Genomic DNA, 22,007 nt, shown 5'->3' with positions numbered 1-22,007 from the left:
GCTTGATCTTTTTTCCCAACAATATTTGCAGCACTTTATCTTCATGGAAGATAATTTAAATGGAGCTTGTGTGTTTTTGTAAGCAATTTTGTTTGAACTGATACAGTCACAAACGGTATGACAAAATATGGAATTGAATTGCTAAAAAATGGACATCCTTAACAATAAATAGAAGATATCTAACAGTGTCTTCAGTAATACCAAATATATTTCACGAGTGGGGCTAATATTTTGATATTTTTCACGAGTGCCCAACACTGGACTATCACTGAACAACCACTTGATAATAACTGGACAACCACTGAACAACCATTGGACTATCACTGGACAACCACTGGACTACCACTGGACTATCACTTGGCAACCACTGAACAACCAATGGACAACCACTGGACAACCACTGGACTATCACTGGACTACCACTGGCAACCACTTGACTATCACTGGATTATCACTGGACAACCACTGGACTATCACTGGACAACGACTGGACTATCACTGTACAACCACTGGAGTATCACTGGACAAACACTAGACAACCACTTGACAACCACTGGAAAACCACTGGACAACACTGGACAGCCATTGTACTATCACTGAACTATCCTGGACAACCACTTGACAACCACTGGACTATCACTGGACTATCACTTGACAACCACAGGACTATCACCGGACAACCACTTGACAACACTGGACTATCACTGGACAACCACTGGATTATCACTGGACAACAATTGGACAATCACTGGACTATTATTGGACAACCACTTGACAACCACTGGAAAACCACTGGAAAACCACTGGACTCTCACTGGACAACCACTGGACAACCGCTGGGCAACCTCTTGACAACCACTGGACTATCACTGGACAACCACTGGACAACCACTGGAAAACCACTGGAAAACCACTGGACTCTCACTGGACAACCACTGGACAACCGCTGGGCAACCTCTTGACAACCACTGGACTATCACTGGACAACCACTGGACCACCAATGTACAACCACTGGACAACCACTGGACAACCACTGGACAACACTGGACTATCACTGGACAACCACTGGACTACCACTGGACAACGACTGGATAACAACTGGACACCCACTGAACAACCACTGGACTATCACTTGACTATCACTGGCCAACACTGGAATATCACTGGGCAACCACTGAACAACCACTTGACTATCACTGGACAACACTGGACAACACTGGACTATCACTGGACAACGACTGGACTATCACTGTACAACCACTGGACTATCACTGGACTATCACTGGCCAACACTGGACTATCACTGGACAACCACTGGACAACCACTGGACTATCACTGGACAACCACTGAACAACCACTGGACTACCACTGGACAACCACTGAACAATCAATGGACAACCACTGGACAACCACTGGACAACCACTGGACTATCACTGGACTATCACTGGACAACCACTGAACAACCACTGGACTACCACTGGACAACCACTGAACAATCAATGGACAACCACTGGACTATCACTGGACTATCACTGGACAACCACTGAACAACCACTGGACTACCACTGGACAACCACTAAACAACACTGGACTATCACTGAACAACCACTGGATTATCACTGGACTATCACTGGCCAACACAGGAATATCACTGGACAACCACTGGACAACCACTGAACTATCACTGGACAACACTGGACAACACTGGACAACACTGGACTATCACTGGACAACGACTGGACTATCACTGTACAACCGCTGAACTATCACTGGACAACCACTGGACAACCACTGGACTATCACTGGACAACCATTGGACTATCACTGGACTATCACTGGGCAACCACTGGATAAACACTGGACTATCACTGGACAAAAACTGGACTATCATTGGACAACCACTGGACAACCACTGGACAATCACTGGACAGCCACTTGACTACCACTGAACAACCACTGGCCTATCACTGGACTATCACTGGACAACACTGGAATATCACTGGACAACCACTGAACAACCACTGGACTATCACTGGACAACACTGGACTATCACTGGACAACCACTGGACAACCACTGGACAACCACTGGACTATCACTGGACAACCACTGGACAACACTGCAATATAACTGGACAACCACTGGACTATCACTGAACAACACTGGAAAATCACTGGACTATCACTGGACAGTCACTGGACAACCACTGGACAACCACTTGACTACCACTGAACAACACTGGAAAACCACTGGACAACCACTGGAAAACCACTGGACAACCACTGGTCAACCACTGGACAACCACTGAACTATCACTGGACAACCACTGGACAACCACTTGACTACCACTGAACAACACTGGAAAACCACTGGACTATCACTGGTCAACCACTGGACAACCACTGGACAACCATTAGATTATCAACGGACTATCACTGGACAACCACTTGACAACACTGGACTATCACTGGACTATCACTGGACAACCACTGGACAACCACTGGACAACCACTGAACTATCACTAAATAACACTAGAAAACCACTGGAAAACCACTAGACTATCACTGGACAACAACTGGACTATCACTGGACAACCACTTGAGTATCACTGGACAACCACTGGACAACCACTGGACAACCACTGGACTATTACTGGACTATCACTGGACAACCATTGGGCTATCACTGGACTATCACTGGACTATCACTGGACAACCATTGGGCTATCACTGGACAACCACTTGAGTATCACTGGACAACCACTTGACAACCACTGGACTATCACTGGACAACCACTGGATAACCACTGGACTATCACTGGACAACCACTGGACTATCATTGGACAACAACTGGACAACCACTGGACAATCACTGGACATCCACTTGACTACCACTGAACAACCACTGGACTATCACTGGACTATCACTGGACAACACTGGAATATCACTGGACAACCACTGGACTATCACTGGACAACCACTGAACAACCACTGGACAACGACTGGAAAACCACTGGACTATCACTGGACAACCACTGGACTATCACTGGACTATTACTGGACTATCACTGGACTATCACTGGACAACCACTGGACAACCACTGGACAGCCACTGCACTATCACTGGACAACCATTGGACTATCACTGGACTATCACTGGACAACCACTGGACTATCACTGGACAGTCACTGGACTATCACTGGACAACCATTGGACTATCACTGGACTATCACTGGACAACCACTGGACTATCACTGGACTATCACTGGACAACCACTGGACAACACTGCAATATAACTGAACAACACTGGAAAACCACTGGACAACCACCGGACTATCACTGGAAACCCACTGGACTATCACTGGACAACCACTGGACAACACTGCACTATCACTGGACAACCACTGGACAACCACTGGACTATCACTGGACAACCACTGGACAACACTGCAATATAACTGAACAACACTGGAAAACCACTGGACAACCACTGGAAAACCACTGGACTATCACTGGACAATCACTGGACAACCACTGAACCATCACTGGACAACCACTGGACAACCACTTGACTACCACTGAACAACACTGGAAAACCACTGGACAACCACTGGAAAACCACTGGACTATCACTGGTCAACCACTGGACAACCACTGGACAACCATTAGATTATCACCGGACTATCACTGGACAACCACTTGACAACACTGGACTATCACTGGACAACCACTGGACAACCACTGCACAACCACTGAACTATCACTAAATAACACTAGAAAACCACTGGAAAACCACTGGAAAACCACTAGACTATCACTGGACAACAACTGGACTATCACTTTTTCAGATACATCGAAAAACGAAACACCTTCCCAATAATGCGATATACCAATATGAATATTTCACAGAAAAGGTGAAATGTCCCTGGTCGACCATAGTCCGTTTTCGTTGGATTCTACTCTCCATACATCTTGTGATTCGCAAATGCATAACAATGCTTTTAACATGAAAACCCTTCCTTTGATGAATTATTTAGCTGTCAAAATAAGCTCCACATTTTTTATACTTGAAATAGATCTTAGTCTGTTGAAGTCGAAGACTTTTAATCAGAACATCCTTTCGCATTATATAATTTACTATACTCATATACTTTCAACTTAAACCAACGGTTTTCCTGACAGATGGCGGCATCATAACTTTAAAATCTCCCAAACCATCAAATATTATAAAATATAATAAAGACATGACAAGACAAAATCAGTGTCTATAGGAGCAAAAACATAACGGAATGCATCAATTCTACCAGAACACAGAAGGAAAAGGTCTTTTTTCAGAGAATACTTTCGATTTCATGGTCATATACGCGCACACTCATTAATCATTAAGTAAAAAAAAAAAAAAAAAAAAACGTGATGGAAACAAAATAATTTCAGTATGTCACACTACGCATTGGCAAGATAATTTGTACGGTAAGTACAGTATGGAGAATGTAAGTGAAATTGTAAGATATCTATTTTTCAAACAGGAACAAAATGAGAATGAGCCATGATCCTATCTCATCGATTCCGAGCTATAAGCAAGGCACTTCAGCTCCCTTCGATCAAGTCACTGTATCAAACTGCCTTAAATCATCATTCGATAGCTCTGCTTTATCAAAGTCCCCGTAGGAATTGAATAGTGCGAATATTTTGTGTGTGATTTGTAAAGTCCATTAAGCAGGTGAGTAAACCTCGAAAACAGTATTGTCAGCACGCATCGCTCTATCTCACTGGGATACGTAACTTTAACGGTAAACATCAGGAAAATGGTATTTGTAAGGATAGAAAACGTGGAAAAAACGCCTGACGAGTGTGGCGGAGTAGCCACAAAATATACAGTGCTTATTATTACACTGTCATATTGTACTGATATAGTTACACGTCAGCGATTGATCCTAGGCCCAAGCTATTTGCAAGATATTGACATTAATTTGCGAATTTTCGAGGATAGAAATATATTGATTATTATATGAAAATGAAAGAAAAAATCGTTACCGAATACCTGCTGACAGAGAATCATATATGCTCTTAACTGAATGGTCAATATTTATTTTGTATTGTAGTCGAATATGTTAAGGCTAATGCATTCCCTTTGAAGAAGGGATACACCTAACAAACAAAATACATGCAGACAATGCCTGAAGTTTAAGTGAGCGGTATTGAATATTATTTCATGTTCCATAGCCTACATACATTAGCATCCGTGTTGATTGTATCATATAGTGTAATCCAAACAAAGTCCCATATTTGGAATATTTTGATGAAACCAATTTATTTTTACCAAAAGTAACATGAGCAATGTTTATTTCATTTTAAATGAAATTGCCGAGGTATGAATAACGACAGATTTGCCACCAGTATATGAACTAATAATCTATGTTTTTGTATTAGTTGCATTGATAATGCCGTAAAATTAAACATTATCAGAAAATCGTTAAAACACTATTCAATAAATAGTTAATTTTACTCATCTTCAAAAACATGTAACACGATCGATGTTTATAACTTATGGACTATCGAGTTCAGGTATTTTGCGATGTTCAACACACATTGATGTTAATTAAACAATCCTTCAGATTTTTGGAATTGTTTACTTACAAACGATACCGTGTTTAACGTTGTTAAAGACACCTCATTTTTGTGTAAAAAACAAACAAAAAACAAAGCAAAAAACATATCAATAGCCTGTAGCATAGCAATATTTAGAGTTGAAGATTTCCTATGATTTCAGCCAATCAAATGGTCCAAAATGCGTTCTAGTGACACTGAAGTAGACAGATATACTAATAAAAGATATTTGGATGTGTAAACATCGGCCAATGCACTATATTATCTGGCATTCTACCATCTTTGCTATGCAACGCCAGTTTTGATTGGTTTAAAACCATGTATTATTTTCCAATAATACACGCTCGTGCCAATAACACACGCTCGTGAGTCACGGTTTTTACAATTATATATATATCTAATATTCACACATTTCATATAAAGTTACTATATCACGACGCGAGTTCGAATCCTACCGAGGCCCCCTTTTTTTTCTTTTTTTTTTTTTATCCCTTTTTTTAAATTTTCAAAATCAATGCCATATGATAGATGCTCTTGATCGTAGTGCTGTAGTGCCTGTAAATAAATATATATTTCATCAACAAATAATGCAATACTCAAGAAATAAATTACAAGGTTTTCCCGGGGTTTCTTTGCTGTTTTTCTATTAGAAAGAGGTCGATCTCAGAACTAAACAGTACATGGTAGAATAGAAATAATCAACTTTGACTCGTGTATTGTTGCTGGATATACAACTCGGACTCGGATATTTTGCGGCCTTCGTTATTAATTTAATTGCAAAATACCCTCGTCCTCGTTGTATATCCTGCAACAATACACGAGTCATCGTTAATTATTTCTTAAGTACCGTTTGGTTTAACATTTATTCATTCTGAACCTAAACAGTGAGTGTTTAAATTGTAAGTTTAAATTGAAGAATTAGACTTTTGACCGGTCTGATTTGTATATTGACATTTTATGGTAAAAATCAATAAATACCAGTATTATGAAATATTTATTGGTTTGGTGAGTCAGGCTTATTTGATATATGAGTTTTGGTGACCTAAATATTTACTTTAAAATTCGTATCCATGTTTTCAAAGATATATATACATGTAGATACTTTCTAAATATAAGGATTGTTAGGGTTGAGAAGCCCCGGGTTCAATCCCAAGTACAGTAAATGTCCACAAACACAGAAAGCCTTTCAAACTCCGCTCGTCTTTTATTCAGATTTTATACAATTATAATACATTCCTACATTCCTTATTATTTTCTGTATGTATTGTACCTTAATATCTACATTCGTCAAAATAAAACAACTATTACTAATTGCCGACCTGTTCTAAGTAACTAGTTTTGTCCGGCTGTATTAGCGCCTTTAGTTTGCCTTGATTACTTCTGGTCTGAAACAATCTGCGTGTTGCCTGTTTTGTCTATTAAAAAGGTGATATTTTATCAAGAAAAAATTACAAGATCTATGAACTGATTATAATAATAACCAGATATTGAATTTGTTTGTTATAACCGCAACTTATAACGAATCGTTAAATCTATGAAATAGTCTGGTAATCGTGTCAGCAGCATATACTTAAAGGGACAATTTAGTCAAGTTTGTTTATTTTTTATCATTTCACAAATTATTTCATGAAAGTGAACTTCAGTTCTCCTTATGAACTATCCTTGGTCATATATTGATACAAGTTTATGTTTTCCATGCGTTTTTTAATTAATTGTAAGGGGGATCATACTCGTATAACCATACGATTTATATGCAAATGAGCAAGTCGTCTCTACACACTTTGTATACATGTGTGCAAGCACAGCCCAGTCTCGTGACTGTAAACAACATTGGTTTGCATTTGAAGCTGTTTGCGGATATTTTAACTATAGGTTGCGGGTCTCGTACCAAACGTAGACAGTGAAGGGATAAACAAAATATATGGAGAATTACTGTTAGGACATGAATATAACAGATGTGAGTTTTTCGAACGGTTGCGACAACAATGAAGAAGTTCATACAGTTGCGAGCGAGTTTGCCGAGACTTGACCTAGATCGGCCTACGGAGTAATGTTGAGTGCGATATTTTTGTTCTGTACAACTTCCATTATCACAATTCCATTCGTACTTGTTATAAGTATTGTTCTGATTACATCATGGATGAAATAAATCACCTAGATTGGTGTTAGCGTTTGTTTGCATTCGTACACAAATGAAAATACAATCTGTTTCTGCATACGTATCGGCCGTATACATGCATGTGTGTACACAATTACATGAACACGAATTCCCGTTCAGTGACCCTGGAATAAACCTGTGTTTGGTCGGTTTGAATTGTCAAAACAATAAATCATTATTGAATCTATCAATTATGATACATGTAACAACTGTTTGCCACGCACGTTGTTAAATCGAAATCCAAAGAAATAAGTATACATCTGATCTACCGTGTCGTCATTTACAACCAACTCTGTTCCCGCCAGAAGGCGCAACAAGTTGCACTATATTTTGAGTAACGTGGGCTTTCCCAAAATTTAAACTGACCATAATGGACATTGGCTACGTAGAGATAGTTATTGACCGCAAATGTTTTTGTCTGGATATATGTTTTATCGTTTCTGTCTGAATTATAAAAAGCATGCTTGACTAAATTGTCCCTTTAAGGATTGTACCTCATTTTTACTGCGTATAAGGTAGTATGCCCGCTGTTGGCAGCGAACATTACCTATGGAGCGCTCCATAGCATATGTTCGTTGCCAACTGCTGGCATACTACCGTATACCCAGTCAAAATGAGGTACAATCCTTATATTTACATCAAACAAATCGTTTGAATGCAGTACGAAGAGAATAAAATCCAAGGTGTGTTGCGACTTTGGTAACTACGGTAGTTGTGGCTGCTAAGATAATATAATAAAATTGATATCTATTAAAATACGAAATATATTACATTCATCTAGGTATTCATACTCTCTAATAGACGATTTGTCATCATAATCATGTCAGGGTATCGGACCGACCATCTCTGCGCAGTTGAAAGTGGATGTTGGGCAGTGTATATAGGATGGGTGTAGATCGAGACCCAGTCGGGGCACGAGTCATAAATAATTTCCCCTTCGACATTTGTGTGACTATGTCATACTTGCGATTGAGACATTGTGGTTTATAGGACAGTCTTTGTGTTATTGCGAACTGAATTTTCTATGCTACTTTTTTGTTTTATGTGGCCACCTTAGTTCTGCTTCTTAACCGAAAATTTTATTTTCAATAAAAGATGGTGTTGCTTGTTTAGATCAAATAATTTGTGTAACAGGCTGTCGCTGGAAAAGTTTCTTCGGCGAATTGATGCTTTGCATAGATCCTATTTTTTCATTTAGAGCTGACTTTAATTAATGTATCCTAGATGTTGCTGGATTTGAGACGGCTGCTGGTGGCACTAATCTGGTCTCACTGTCAGCTGGAGGAACAGCAGTTATCAACATGGTCTACACGGCCGGAACAAGCCTCACATTCACTGGCACTTACGACACAAGTGAAGTTGTGAACGGTGTTGTTGACGCGAATGCCAAAACAGCACAACTCACAATAGATACAACTGACAGTTCCCATGTCCCCTCTGATTATGGAACGTACCTTCTTACACTCAACCTGGAACCAACTTCAGGTACACCTCAAGACAAACAGGTTGTCATCTTTTACGAACAAGCCCTCGACGGATTTCAGGTAATGTCACATATTCTGCATATTATTAACGGTGGGGTATCATGTGATATACATTGATAGGAATCACAGATTCTACCGAAACGATGTCGATATCCAGCACAGAATGCAAAGCTATATCAGATTATAAGACTCGTTCATTTAAGCATTGAACGGCTTTCAGTTGGCATTCATATTGACTATGAATGCCAACTGAAAGCCGTTCAATGCTTATATTTACCATCTGCGATTTTTTATTTGTCGTGCGATTTTTTTTTGAAATTTTCAAATTCAAATTTCAGTTGGCAGTTCATAAGCTGGTGAACTCGCAACTGAATTGGTAGGGTTATATAGTGGCAGTGCCATACAATGGTAAATATATATGTGTGTATGTAGGATAGGGATATTCCACCCGATGGGGTCACAATATGTGGTGAAACCCGAGGCTCGCCGAGGGTTCTACCACATTTTGTGACCCCCGGGGGTGTAATATCCCTATCCTACATACACACATAATGAAAGGGTATTTACCTCTAATAGGACTACCAATTTTCGGGCCAAAATGTCTCAGCCATCCATTTTCTTCATTTTTTATTGATTCTTTTTTATTTGAAAGCTTTTACCAAAAATACTTATGATATTCTGAGAGATCTTACCCGATTTTGGCAAATTATAAGTTTGCACACAGAATACTTTCTTTTATGGTTCATTGCTGAACAAATGAATAATTCGCCGATAAAAATTGCCTTAACTTGACCGACTTTTGACGTGACCGTGATCAAATTGTCAAAATCCGAGAAAAGGAAGTTCTATCAACAATACTTTGAAAAGTCAACGAGGAAATAAGTTTTTCAATTTTACATACAATTTGATTTGCAATTCGACATATATGATCAGTTTACGGAACACATTTTTATTGCCCAGTTACATGACGTCACGACTATTTTTGGAATTCAATTCATAGTTCAAGGAGTGATGTCGATCTCGATCGCCATGACGCGGATGGGTGTCGTTTTAAAAGAATGTTCGTTGATTTAAGAGCCAAAGAACACTGAAAATGTGCTAAACTTACAAAATATCCTAAGTCTAACTACCTTATGATTATAGAGTAAACACAATTCCAGGCCCCTGTGCTGACGGAGACGGAACAATTTCGTCGGTTGTGGTGTTTGTCATTTTCTTTAAAAACTTATTTAATAACGGCTTTAATTTAACTTCCTATCATTGTCAGGTAATTGTGTGTATTTGCATGTTTTTTTAATGACGACTGACAAACCTGCAGGGTAGGCCAGTTTACTGTACTGTTACAATATGCCTATAGTCTACATTATATACAGTAACGGAGTGATATTTTCGCTTAGATGAAATGTCTAACCTTTACCGTGTAGCCCTGTCGGTTTATTGCTGTATGATACATGTATCTACTGAATAAACATTTTTCTTATAGTTAAGTCCAACTTTTCAAACCATGTCTCCGACGATGACGCCTGACAGATGTAGACACAAGCAGGAAGACGTTGTAAGAGTTATCCCCCTTGACCGCAGATTACTCCTCGCGCGTGAATATAAGCTATCTTACTTGGGCAAACTATATCCAACATGGCGAGATATGAGAGAATATCTATTGCTCCAGTGTACTTTCATACGATTATTGCTATCGATTCGACACATACACTTACAAACAAATTCTTCGAGGCCTGTGCCAGCTAATGTATAAATTGAAGTCATTCGATAAATGGTTATGTGCGGCATTTATGACATCACATGTTCGACAATATAGCATTAATGAATGACATTGTTTCCTTGGACACTGCTGTCAGCTTTGGTAAGATCGCCGTTAAAACTCCTTGATCTAACTCAATAACGGATTTCGTTTTCCTCATTGTTTCTTTTCAAATAGTTTCTAAGGGTTAAACATGAGATTTCAATATTCAGTACCTAACTATACCTTTCATTCCCGACTTGTTGACGGATACAATTCTACAAACCGTTACACGTATCGTTATAAATATATATAAGATGTGTCGTGTTACTAACTAGAGAAAACTGATAAAGCTTTGAGATTCAATTTGATTGTATTAGGGATAAAATATAAACAATAAAGCAGAAACCGTACGCTCTTAACGTGTGCCAGTGGATTCATTAATTCCTTATACCTACATATAATGTAATTACCAGTAGATTCATTAATTCATTATACCTAATTACCAGTGGATTCATTAATTTCCTTTACCTTATTACCAGTGGATTCATTAATTCCTTATACCTTATTACCAGTGGATTCATTCATTCCTTATACCTTATTACCAGTGAATTCATTAATTCCTTATACCTTATTACCAGTAGATTCATTAATTCCCTTTACCTTATTACCAGTAGATTCATTAATTCCTTATACCTTATTACCAGTGGATTCATTAATTTCCTTTACCTTATTACCAGTGGATTCATTAATTCCTTATACCTTATTACCAGTGGATTCATTCATTCCTTATACCTTATTACCAGTGAATTCATTAATTCCTTATACCTTATTACCAGTAGATTCATTAATTCCCTTTACCTTATTACCAGTAGATTCATTCTTTCCTTATACCTTATTACCAGTGGATTCATTAATTTCCTTTACCTTATTAACAGTGGATTCATTAATTCCTTATACCTCATTACCAGTGGATTCATTAATTCATTATACCTTATTAACAGTGGATTCAATAATTCCTTATACCTAATTACCAGTGGATTCATTAATTCCTTATACCTAATTACCAGTGGATTCATTAATTCATTATACCTAATTACCAGTGGATTCGGATTTACGCTGAAATTGGAGTGCCACACAGTTTGTTGTGTCCTAAAATATGCACATTAAAACTAACTGATTGCGCGGTAATATGTCAAAGTGGATAAAGTGCTTAAAATATTTCAACCTCGATTAGTACACTGCATATACAGTACCATTAAAACTTAGGAATTTTCCAAATATTGAATTTGTTGATACCTAATGTGTGATTTATGAAAATCTTCACGATCTTTTTATTTAAAAGGGTGTGATATTATCGTTTGAATATAGTCCTTTTCTCATTTTATGTAAACTAGATTCTTAGACATATGTTGTATATATATATATATATATGCCAATTTAAGCGGTTCATTAAGTTTGTCTACCCCATAGTACATGTGAGATGTGTCGTCAAAATTCATTATAACAAATCTGCTAAATGATTCGTCATTCTAAAGGAAGGCAATAAACGAGATGAAATTACCCATTGTAAGCAATAGAAGTTTTGGACTTGAACCAATTTGATCCTAATTAATTGTTATTTGAAGCAGTAAAACATTCGACTTGATAAACTAAACTGATGCTGTACACTACTCAAGCTATCTCTGATTGAAGAAATAGCCCTATACTATGTCATCCATTTAGGTGTCACCTTCAACTTTTCAAAGGTTTCAGGGAAATATATTATATATTGTTCACATTTTTTTTAGATATCTTAGTTTGAATGTTTAAACCAATTTTCCCTCCATTCAGTATATGATTACGGGTCACCTTTCGACAATTCTTTTTAAGCGAATCATACGAATGTATGTTACGTCGAATGAATTTGAAATGTTTCAGTATTCCGTTTATTTTTTCCATAGGTGACAGTCGTAAATGACATCGTGGCTGTGGGAGAACCATTTGACTTCACAGTTGCATTAAGCGCTGGTAGTAACATCGAATTAGAGTGGTTCTTAGATGAAAACTCAACCTGCCTAGAAGAGTACACTGGAGTTACTCTCTCCGCAGTCAGGTCTCACAACTTTTCCACAACCGGACAACACAATATTACCATAGTAGCTGCCAACACAGTGAGTCGGACACATACTAATGTGATCATTACAGCACAGATGCGAATAGGTTCGAATGACTTTACTGTCACCAATAACGAAGGCCCTGTACAGACAACCGAAAGTGTCGTCTTCACGGTCAACTTAGATCCGAGTATCAGCTCTCCGGATTATGGAAATATATTTATCGAGGTTGACTACAACGACGGTACCTCTCCAAGTAACATATCTCTTTCAAGCCAATTATCAACAATGCAAGGATCTGGTTATACTTTCAACCATGCTTTTACAGTACAGGGAAATTATACTGTGAATATCAGAATACTTGCAGAACTGAACTATGTAGAGATTGTGAATTACGTATACGTTTGGGATAGCGTCACAGTTTGCCTTTCAAGTGACCTCACAATGGCAAAAACAGACGAACCCATCACATTCACTTTCAACAGTGTACCCAACTCCGGTTTCATGTATAGTATAACCTTAGGGGATGGTAGTGCTAATCTAGAGAATTCGGAATCAGCGCTGTCCTCTTCCTATTCAGCCCCTTCGTTAACGCACTCCTATTCTAGCCCCGGCAGCTACCTTGTCACCATGGCAGCTTGGAATCCTTTCTACGTTAGCATCTGTGATTTTACTATCATTGTACAAGTGCCTATACCAACAATGGTCCTTACGCCTTCTACTGACACGATTCCGTTTCCAGATGGACTGGTGGATTTTGATTTTAGCATGGCATCGAACGGTCCAAATCCAACTAATGTTACCTGCGACTTTGATTTTGACGAAAGCCAGGAAATGAATCAGAGTGTGGAAATTCCTTTTGGAAGTAGTATCACAAAGTCGATCACGTTTACCTCGGCTGCTGTAAAAGCTATCAATTTCACTTGCTGGAATCTTGTCTCCAATGATACATGGATCGCCTCAATTGATGTCAAGTCATGGACCCTTAACAACTTCGTTATCACTCATTTAACCAAGGCTAGTTCAAATATGACTGCAACTACAGACGAAAAAGGTTTCCTAGTGCCAGTTAGTGAATCTACCGAAGTTACCTTTAATATATCTTTGCTCGGCTGTTCAAGACCACCCCCTGGTATTGAATTTGTCTGGGATTTTGGCGACCAAACACCTACTGTTACGCAACAAGTGACATCATGGGATCTGGTAACCCATTCTTACGCAACCAGAGGTACTTATTCGTTAACCGTGGATATGACGTCAACTACCCCTTCTAGTACATTTTCACTAACAGGACAAACCATACAAATTGGGATCGGCGTTCTCACTGCGGATGTTTATGCAGGTACAGTCGGAAGTACTTCAGTAACATTTACAGTATCTGGGCTTGACAACGCCGCAGACATAACAATCTATGCCAACGGAGCTTCCTTTCCAACTTCTAATGCTCAGACTGCAAATACGGCAGTAACGTATAACGCATGGGGGTCCTACCTCCCGTATGCTTTAATCACCAGCCTTGGCGAAATGGAGAAGGTTTATTTGGATAAACCATATCGGGCCGATTATCCACTAGATTTGTCGTTGGAGTTTTCTAACCTGACTCTACCTCTACCTCCTGGAATATTGTTAATGAACGTCACAACAACAGGCAACGACCTACCTATGGTCGAATGCAATGTTAATTATGGCGACGCTATCGATAAAGATTGGCATCTATTTGAACACAACATTACAGCTGCCTCACCTATGGAACTAAACATCACTTACTTGACGCTCGGTGAACATTCCCTTCAAGTGAATTGTTCGAATTTTATAGACAATTTCTACAATATGACCGATCTGGTAGCTAGAAATCCATGTTTCACATACAATGGCATGTTTATTCGTATATACGCTGATCCGAAAACACCAATGAAAGCCTTCACTTCTGTTGACACGGACCTCGCTAATGGAATGGCAGTCGTCTGCTACTGGCTCAACCCGGGGTACCAATGGACCATGATGAAGTGGAATGATGGCAATCCTGTTCCAATTGACTATGTGAATACATTAACACCGCCACCAACGGGCTCTTTACGTTTTGGAGCAGGACAGTTACCACCTGGTGTTTATAAGATATGCCTTAATGTGACACTGGAGGACACATTCGCCTTCGAATGTACCTTTTTAGGTTTAACACGTCCCTCACCATTTGCATATTTCGTCGGAGGAGCTGGAAGAAATGCCAAAAGGGGTAACATAATAGTCGACGGGTTTACCGACACGTACGACCAGGAAGGAGGCTATGGCTCTAGAGACGGTCTTAATTACACAATCTCCTGTTTCAGGTAAAAGTTGCTATATATTTCTATTTTATTTTTTCAATGAAATATTTGATCGTTAAAATCACTGAACCTTCATTATTACTCCAAATTTGCTTTTCAGAAAACAAGTCTTCTATCCGCAATGATTTAACATTAAAACTTAAGATTTAAGGCATTATCGAACATGAGAGAAAATGTTCAAAGGAATGAAATGAGTATCTGCTGCTCTCAGTTTTTAGACAATTTTGTTTTGTTATCATTATTTTTGACCATGATTCCCTTATACCCACTTACGACTTTCGAGGATAAACATGAAACTTAAATTCGAACTCAGACTTTTCCAGTCGATAGCGGCAGTGCTGGAAGCTACACTTGATTCCCCTCACATATCAAACAGAATGGTTATTGGGCACCAGTCGTTACATGTTAGATATGGTTCTCAAATTTCATTAGAAAAGCTTCAAACTACATAAAATACGGAGCACTTTTGTTTTCCAAAATATCATTGTGAAGCCTGAATTTCGTACAGGCTGCTACCATAGTGTTATCAGCCTTCTATATAAAGATGTGTCTCCCTCTTCTTAAAGGTTCAACAAAACAAATGATTGGGTTGTGAATCAGTTTGAAATTGATGGCGGGATCGCTTTCTTTTCGAATGAGTCTTCGATAAGAAACAACACCATGTTCGACGACATTAATGTTTGTGATTCCTTCATTGAAAATTCACCAGGAAAGATGCAACTTGACGCTTCATCCAACGATTACATGACATATTTTTTCATCATGCGAGTTGACCTCGACCAGGCAGAGTCCTCACACGTTACCCAGGTCATGGGGGTCATGGATGGTGACTTTCCGTTGGCCGACATAATGTAAGTTAACCATTGAATTGTTTGAAACTGTATTTCGTGTCTATAAGTAAGAATGATCATATTCATGTTGCTTTTCAAGTACAGAAACGCAACACTCAAATTTAATCCATATTAGTATGGACCGGTAGTCACTCTACACGGTTACATAGATGATGAACATCGTTATGCTTTTGGTAGACAAGGGGTTGCTATGCAAGGTTACACAGTTGATGTACACCGTTATTTTAGAGGTAGACAAATAGTCACTATACACATTTGCACATTTGATGAACTTCTTTATAATTGTGGTAGGCAAGTGGTCGCTAAGCACAGTTGCACAGTTGATGATAACAGCATGTTTGTGGTAGACTGCTGGTCGCTATAAACGGTTGCACAATTGATGAACAACGTTATGCTTGTGGTAAAAATGTGGTCGCTATTCAGGGTTACACGATTGATGAACAACCTTATGTTTATAGTAGACAGGTTGTCGATATACACGGTTACATTGAATAATACTCTTTATGATTTTAGGCAGCATTATATTTGTTAAGTGCTCTCTATCGGCTGTTTTCCTTGGTCGACTTGTGTTACTTTCGAGGTCAGTTTTCAGTTTCCTCTGTGTTCTGTTGGGTGTCGGCATTTTGGAGCCTTAGCGTACAGGTAGCTGTTCAGTCTTGTAGGAACGGGGTGATATTTGATGCAGTATGTGTATGTCTTTGGCTTAGCTCTATACTACACGGTTGTGTTGAGGGGTTGATGGTTCCTGTGTCGTACCTTTCCTCTGTTCAACCTTCATACTTAGGTGGTCGTCGTAAATGGGTATTTTTCGGATAACAGTTGATGTATATTAATGCGTGTGAGGTATATGGTGATAAAGATGGCATCAAGAGATGTCGATAGATACAGGTTTTAATTAGGGCTTTTCACCAAATGGTGGAAAGACCTATTGTTTTTGTTGTTTCTTATTCTTCTTCTTCCTCTGGACTCGATTTTATGACAACATTGGGGCTAAACTGGTAAGAGTTATTTCAATGTCATTTCTCCAACATTACATGGCATATGTCAAGGGGTGTGGTCATCTATTATTAAGTAGGTCTTAAAATCCAATATGACCGCCATGACGTCATGCCAAAGAAGTTTAAAATGGCCATAACTCAAAAAGTATTCATCATACAAAGGTCATGTCATTTATTATTTGTAGATAATAACTGCGGCAAACTTTTATATCATTACAACTTTAAGGTCAGAAGTAAAATAAAAAAAACTCGCCAAGGGGTCAAGTTAGTCCATTTTAAAAAAATCTTCATTTTTTAATCTTTTTCAAAAATTCTTTGAAATTATGATGCAGTATTTGGATGACTTTGATTTACTTATTTTTTCGGTAACATATGTTGTTAACAATATACGCCATTTTGAATATTTCCGTCTATATTTTATGAATACCCACAACTCACATTTTAAGTTTCTTCTCAAATTCCACCAGTGCGATTAAGCACAAAATTAGACAAAATGACTATGAGATGGTACTGACCAAGTCTTGTTATCATGGTGTCCGAAATCCAATATGGCCGCCATGACGTCATGTATTGAAAAGTTTAAAATAGCCATAACTCAAAAAGGATTTATTTTACAGAGGTCATGTTATTATAATATTTGTAGATTATGACCTGACCAAGTCTTGTTATCATGGTGTCCGAAATCCAATATGGCCGCCATGACGTCATGTATTGAAAAGTTTAAAATAGCCATAACTCAAAAAGGATTTATTTTACAGAGGTCATGTTATTATAATATTTGTAGATTATGCCTGGCGCTAACTTTTAACAGATTCAAGGTCAGAGGTCAAATAAAAAAAGTTAGCTATGCGGTCAAAGGTCACAAAATTTTGAACTTTTAGATTTTCAAAATAATTTAACATAGATTGATGCAGTATGTCATTCTTATGATTTTGGTACCTTCAGTTATTCTTTAGCACTTCCGGTTCAGGATGTACACATTTTAAACATTTAAACAACATAACCAAGAGGCTCAGGGACTTGATATTTGAATATAATGAATAAACTTGATCTGCATTCAAGGTCACATGTGTCAAATTGGCTAAAATCTTAAAATGACTTCTGAATAGCCAAGAGGACCAGGGAGTTGATATTGTTTCTGTAGCATGCTTGAATAACGGCCAAAAAGTTTGTTTAAATGCATGACCTTTACCTACATTCAAGGTCATAAAGGTAAATTCTCCCTTAAGTTTGTAAAAGGTGTTAAAAGCCCGTCAAATTGTCCATGACATTTTCAAGTTATAAATGGGTGTTGTTTTATTCAATATGTCGATATGTTTTATATCTACACTAATTTCCTTTAAGCGGCTTTACTGTGATGCGTGGAAGCGACTAAGAAACATACCCTTTAATAGCTAAGTGCTTATTCATGTTGACTTTTGTAGATGTATATTGAACTGCCGTGTCAAGGTTGCGAGGAAGCTTAAAACAAGTCTAAAATGTAAATGTACTGACTGCCAACCTGAGGAGACACCCGATTTGACATGTACTTGGACACTTGAACAGGTCTTCCCCAACGGAAGTAGCGTGGCTATTCCGGATTTCAACAGCATGACTGAAACGGGTTTGTATTTACATAACGATAATGAATTCGAATTAGAAATCGATTTCAAATTCAAACTTTCACTTCCAGTAATCATATCGTCATTGCCTTGGTAAGGGGAATGAGCTCCATTAGAGACGAAAACACATAATTTAATTGTATCTTAAATTTTGTGACCTGATGAGTTGGCTATCATGGGAGACAAATGTTCTATTGCAAACCAGGCGATAATGTATTCAGTGCAAAAATAATTTTAATTTAGAACACAACCTTAATCTTCAGGGACATCGCATCATTCTTTAATTATTAAACCGGAGACCCTTGAAGCTGGCTCAATCTACAATGTGGTAGTAAAAATGTCGCTGCCAAATAGACTCACAGATGGCAAAGCTGTGAGGAAATTGAACATCAACCTACCACCATACGATGGACGCTGTTCTGTCGATCCTTACGAAGGTATGCATCAGTTAGACGACTACATTTAATGGCCCTCAACTAAGTAAGTAACAACGGTCCAACATAGGTACGGCATCCTTACAAACAGATGTTCGCTGGATGCGTATTACTGGAAATAGATAATTGGTCATGTAGTAGTGATTATGGAAAGAAGTAAATTGCCGAATTTTCGAGACAATCCGCCCCTTTATCAAGGCACAAGTAAATTACAATCGGTCACATATAGACAACGAACATTAAACAGCTATACAAATTTAGTAGATTAGTAGATTAACAACGAACAATATCGTTATGTTTGTGTTAACAATCCCCTTATTCGGTAATTAATTCACCAAAGGCATATTGTAATTAATTAGAAAACATCTTCGGTGGTGTATAGATGGTATAAATAAATAGTCAAAATAAAACGATACCAGCACAAGTTGAATCGATGTGATGACAGTGTGTGTTATGTAATAAACGTCTATTTATTTGACCTTGCCGGGATATATGACGACAACAATATTGATGACGTCATAAATAAAGAACAGCTGTGACGTCAGAAACAAAGTCAGAAAAGAAGTATATTCAATTAAGGAATACTTGTTTGATCGTTTACTGGTGTGTAAACTGTAAGTGCGTCATGCTAAAATATCTGTAAAAACATGCTATTCACACACCATTAAATGATAAAAACAAAAAATATTCCTTGTACATATTTACATTTTAACTTCCGTTTTTATCAAGCGCTTTGTTGTTTATACACTAGTAATTTACGTTATTAAGTCATTTTGTTTATTTACTTACTAGACACTGCAGGAATACCAGAATATATATATATATATATACATATATTAATGTCGATTCATCTCAAGAATAAAAAAAATGCATAGAGAAAAAGATGATTCATCGAATTACATCTTTTCATTAGGATATGCCATAACCGGGAAGTTTGACGTCACGTGCGTAAATATGAAGGATGAAGGCGCTAACGATGAGCGAGACCCAATTGAAGACACGAAACAGGTTCTCACCTACGAGTTCGTCGCATTACATAAGCGTCTGGTAAACGGTGTGACTGAGACAGTTCAGTTTCCTATCACTAAGGGAAGTAAGTGATGACAAATCATTATTTCTAATCTCAGATCTCCTGAAGAATGTGTTTATAGAACATCATAAATTTCTGTTTCTCGATTAGAAGTTACATTACACTGCCATCCATAGAAGGGTATGCTCACAAATTTTAATCTAATTGCAAAGTCTGATGAAAAATAGCCCTTCACGGTAAAGCTAAGGGGTCTATTTCTCAAGATGTATCAGAAGCTTTTTTGTAAGACTTATCATATCATAACATTCTATGGATTATTCCCTCCAAATTGTGTAATTCTGTGAGAGATTCTCTCAATTTAACGACGTTTCCTATAAGACAAACATGTAATATTGCAAACATCTTTACATTTTGAGGGCTTATGTATGTAGATCGCCTATATCCGCATCAAATATTGCAAAACAATATGCAAGAAAATGAAACGTAACGTGCATCCAATGTCTCGAGGAAGGCTAAATGTATTGTATCTTCGCTATGTCGGGTTGTATATTGACCCAAATAAATCAAGCATTTTCCTTTTTTGGGTAGATGCTGCCTCAGCTAATCAGCTTGACCTACAAGTAGGGGATCCCGACTTCGAATACAACGTTACTATCTCTGTAACCGTCACCGACTACTACGGGGATTCATTGGTAAATACAGAGTCAGTTGCAAAGGTAAGCCGATTAAATCACTTTGTATCAATCGACATTAACACTGGAAAGGGATAAGGGGTCCATGAGTTCATGTTTGTTGTCATTTACGCTTCGACGACAAACCCACTACTACTCTTATTCTGAAGGACCGATATGGGAAATATATGCATCATAAGTTTGCTTTTGCTCATGTCGAATATATTTTGAAAACTATATATATGAATAGGTTATTTATGTACTTGCTGATATACGTTTAATTTACTTGAAGTATGTTGTATTTCAATTCTTATATTATGCAATATGCAAAGCATCAGTTATTGTTAAATAACTTGTATGCTTTCTTGTTTATACTATTGTTGTGTAATAACTGCTTTTTGTCGTGATAATGATTGCGTTTTATTACATTTTTACCAGTGAAATATCAAAAATTATTCATTCTATAAAAGTGATATTTTTCACTAGTGAAAAATATCACTTTTGCTGATTTGACCAATCAAATTAATGATTAAAAAATACCAAAATAATTGGCCAATCAGAAAGCCCGACATATATGTCAGCACCTGGACAGGGGGAACTACATTTGTTTGTTTTCAAACTTTCGCTGTAGGCCTAGTTAGCATAAGGGATAGGTTTTTCGTTGATAAAAAATGTAATAAACAGAATATCTAGCAGTGTCTTCAGTGATACCAACTATATTTCACTCGTGTGGTATCACTGAAGACACAGTTAGATATCCTCTATATCTTAATTATGATTTCTTATGGGATGTGTTATTGGGTGTATTAACTGAAAAGAAAGAAAAAAAGAAAAGCTATTCTTAGCAAGAGAAATGAGTTTGATATTGTCCATAAACATAGGTATATATTCTTTGTAACAGTCTGCGAGTCGGTCACAAATTAACTAATTTATGAATAGCCATAACTTCAAGTTCTGTAAACGAATCTATTATGGTTCCTAGTGGTCGTTATGTCATGAACAATCGTTA

The 22,007-nt window shown here is 37.8% G+C and overlaps 1 protein-coding gene across 2 annotated transcripts in view; it reads left to right on the top strand.

The window, feature by feature from the left end:
* The window catches only part of LOC117325653, a 47,850-nt gene that overhangs the window by 4,294 nt on the left and 21,549 nt on the right, over positions 1 to 22,007 (top strand). For both annotated transcript variants that reach the window (XM_033882052.1, XM_033882060.1), the window contains exons 2-8: positions 8,996 to 9,315; positions 12,937 to 15,416; positions 15,980 to 16,264; positions 18,687 to 18,865; positions 19,127 to 19,300; positions 20,211 to 20,390; positions 20,916 to 21,043. In XM_033882052.1, coding sequence (XP_033737943.1) covers positions 8,996 to 9,315; positions 12,937 to 15,416; positions 15,980 to 16,264; positions 18,687 to 18,865; positions 19,127 to 19,300; positions 20,211 to 20,390; positions 20,916 to 21,043 — 3,746 coding nt within the window. The remainder of the gene's footprint in view (positions 1 to 8,995; positions 9,316 to 12,936; positions 15,417 to 15,979; positions 16,265 to 18,686; positions 18,866 to 19,126; positions 19,301 to 20,210; positions 20,391 to 20,915; positions 21,044 to 22,007) is intronic.

This window comes from Pecten maximus, chromosome 1 (assembly GCF_902652985.1).
Source record: "Pecten maximus chromosome 1, xPecMax1.1, whole genome shotgun sequence".
Classification (NCBI taxonomy): Eukaryota; Metazoa; Mollusca; class Bivalvia; order Pectinida; family Pectinidae; genus Pecten; species Pecten maximus.
This window is presented reverse-complemented; position numbering and strand designations above follow the sequence as displayed.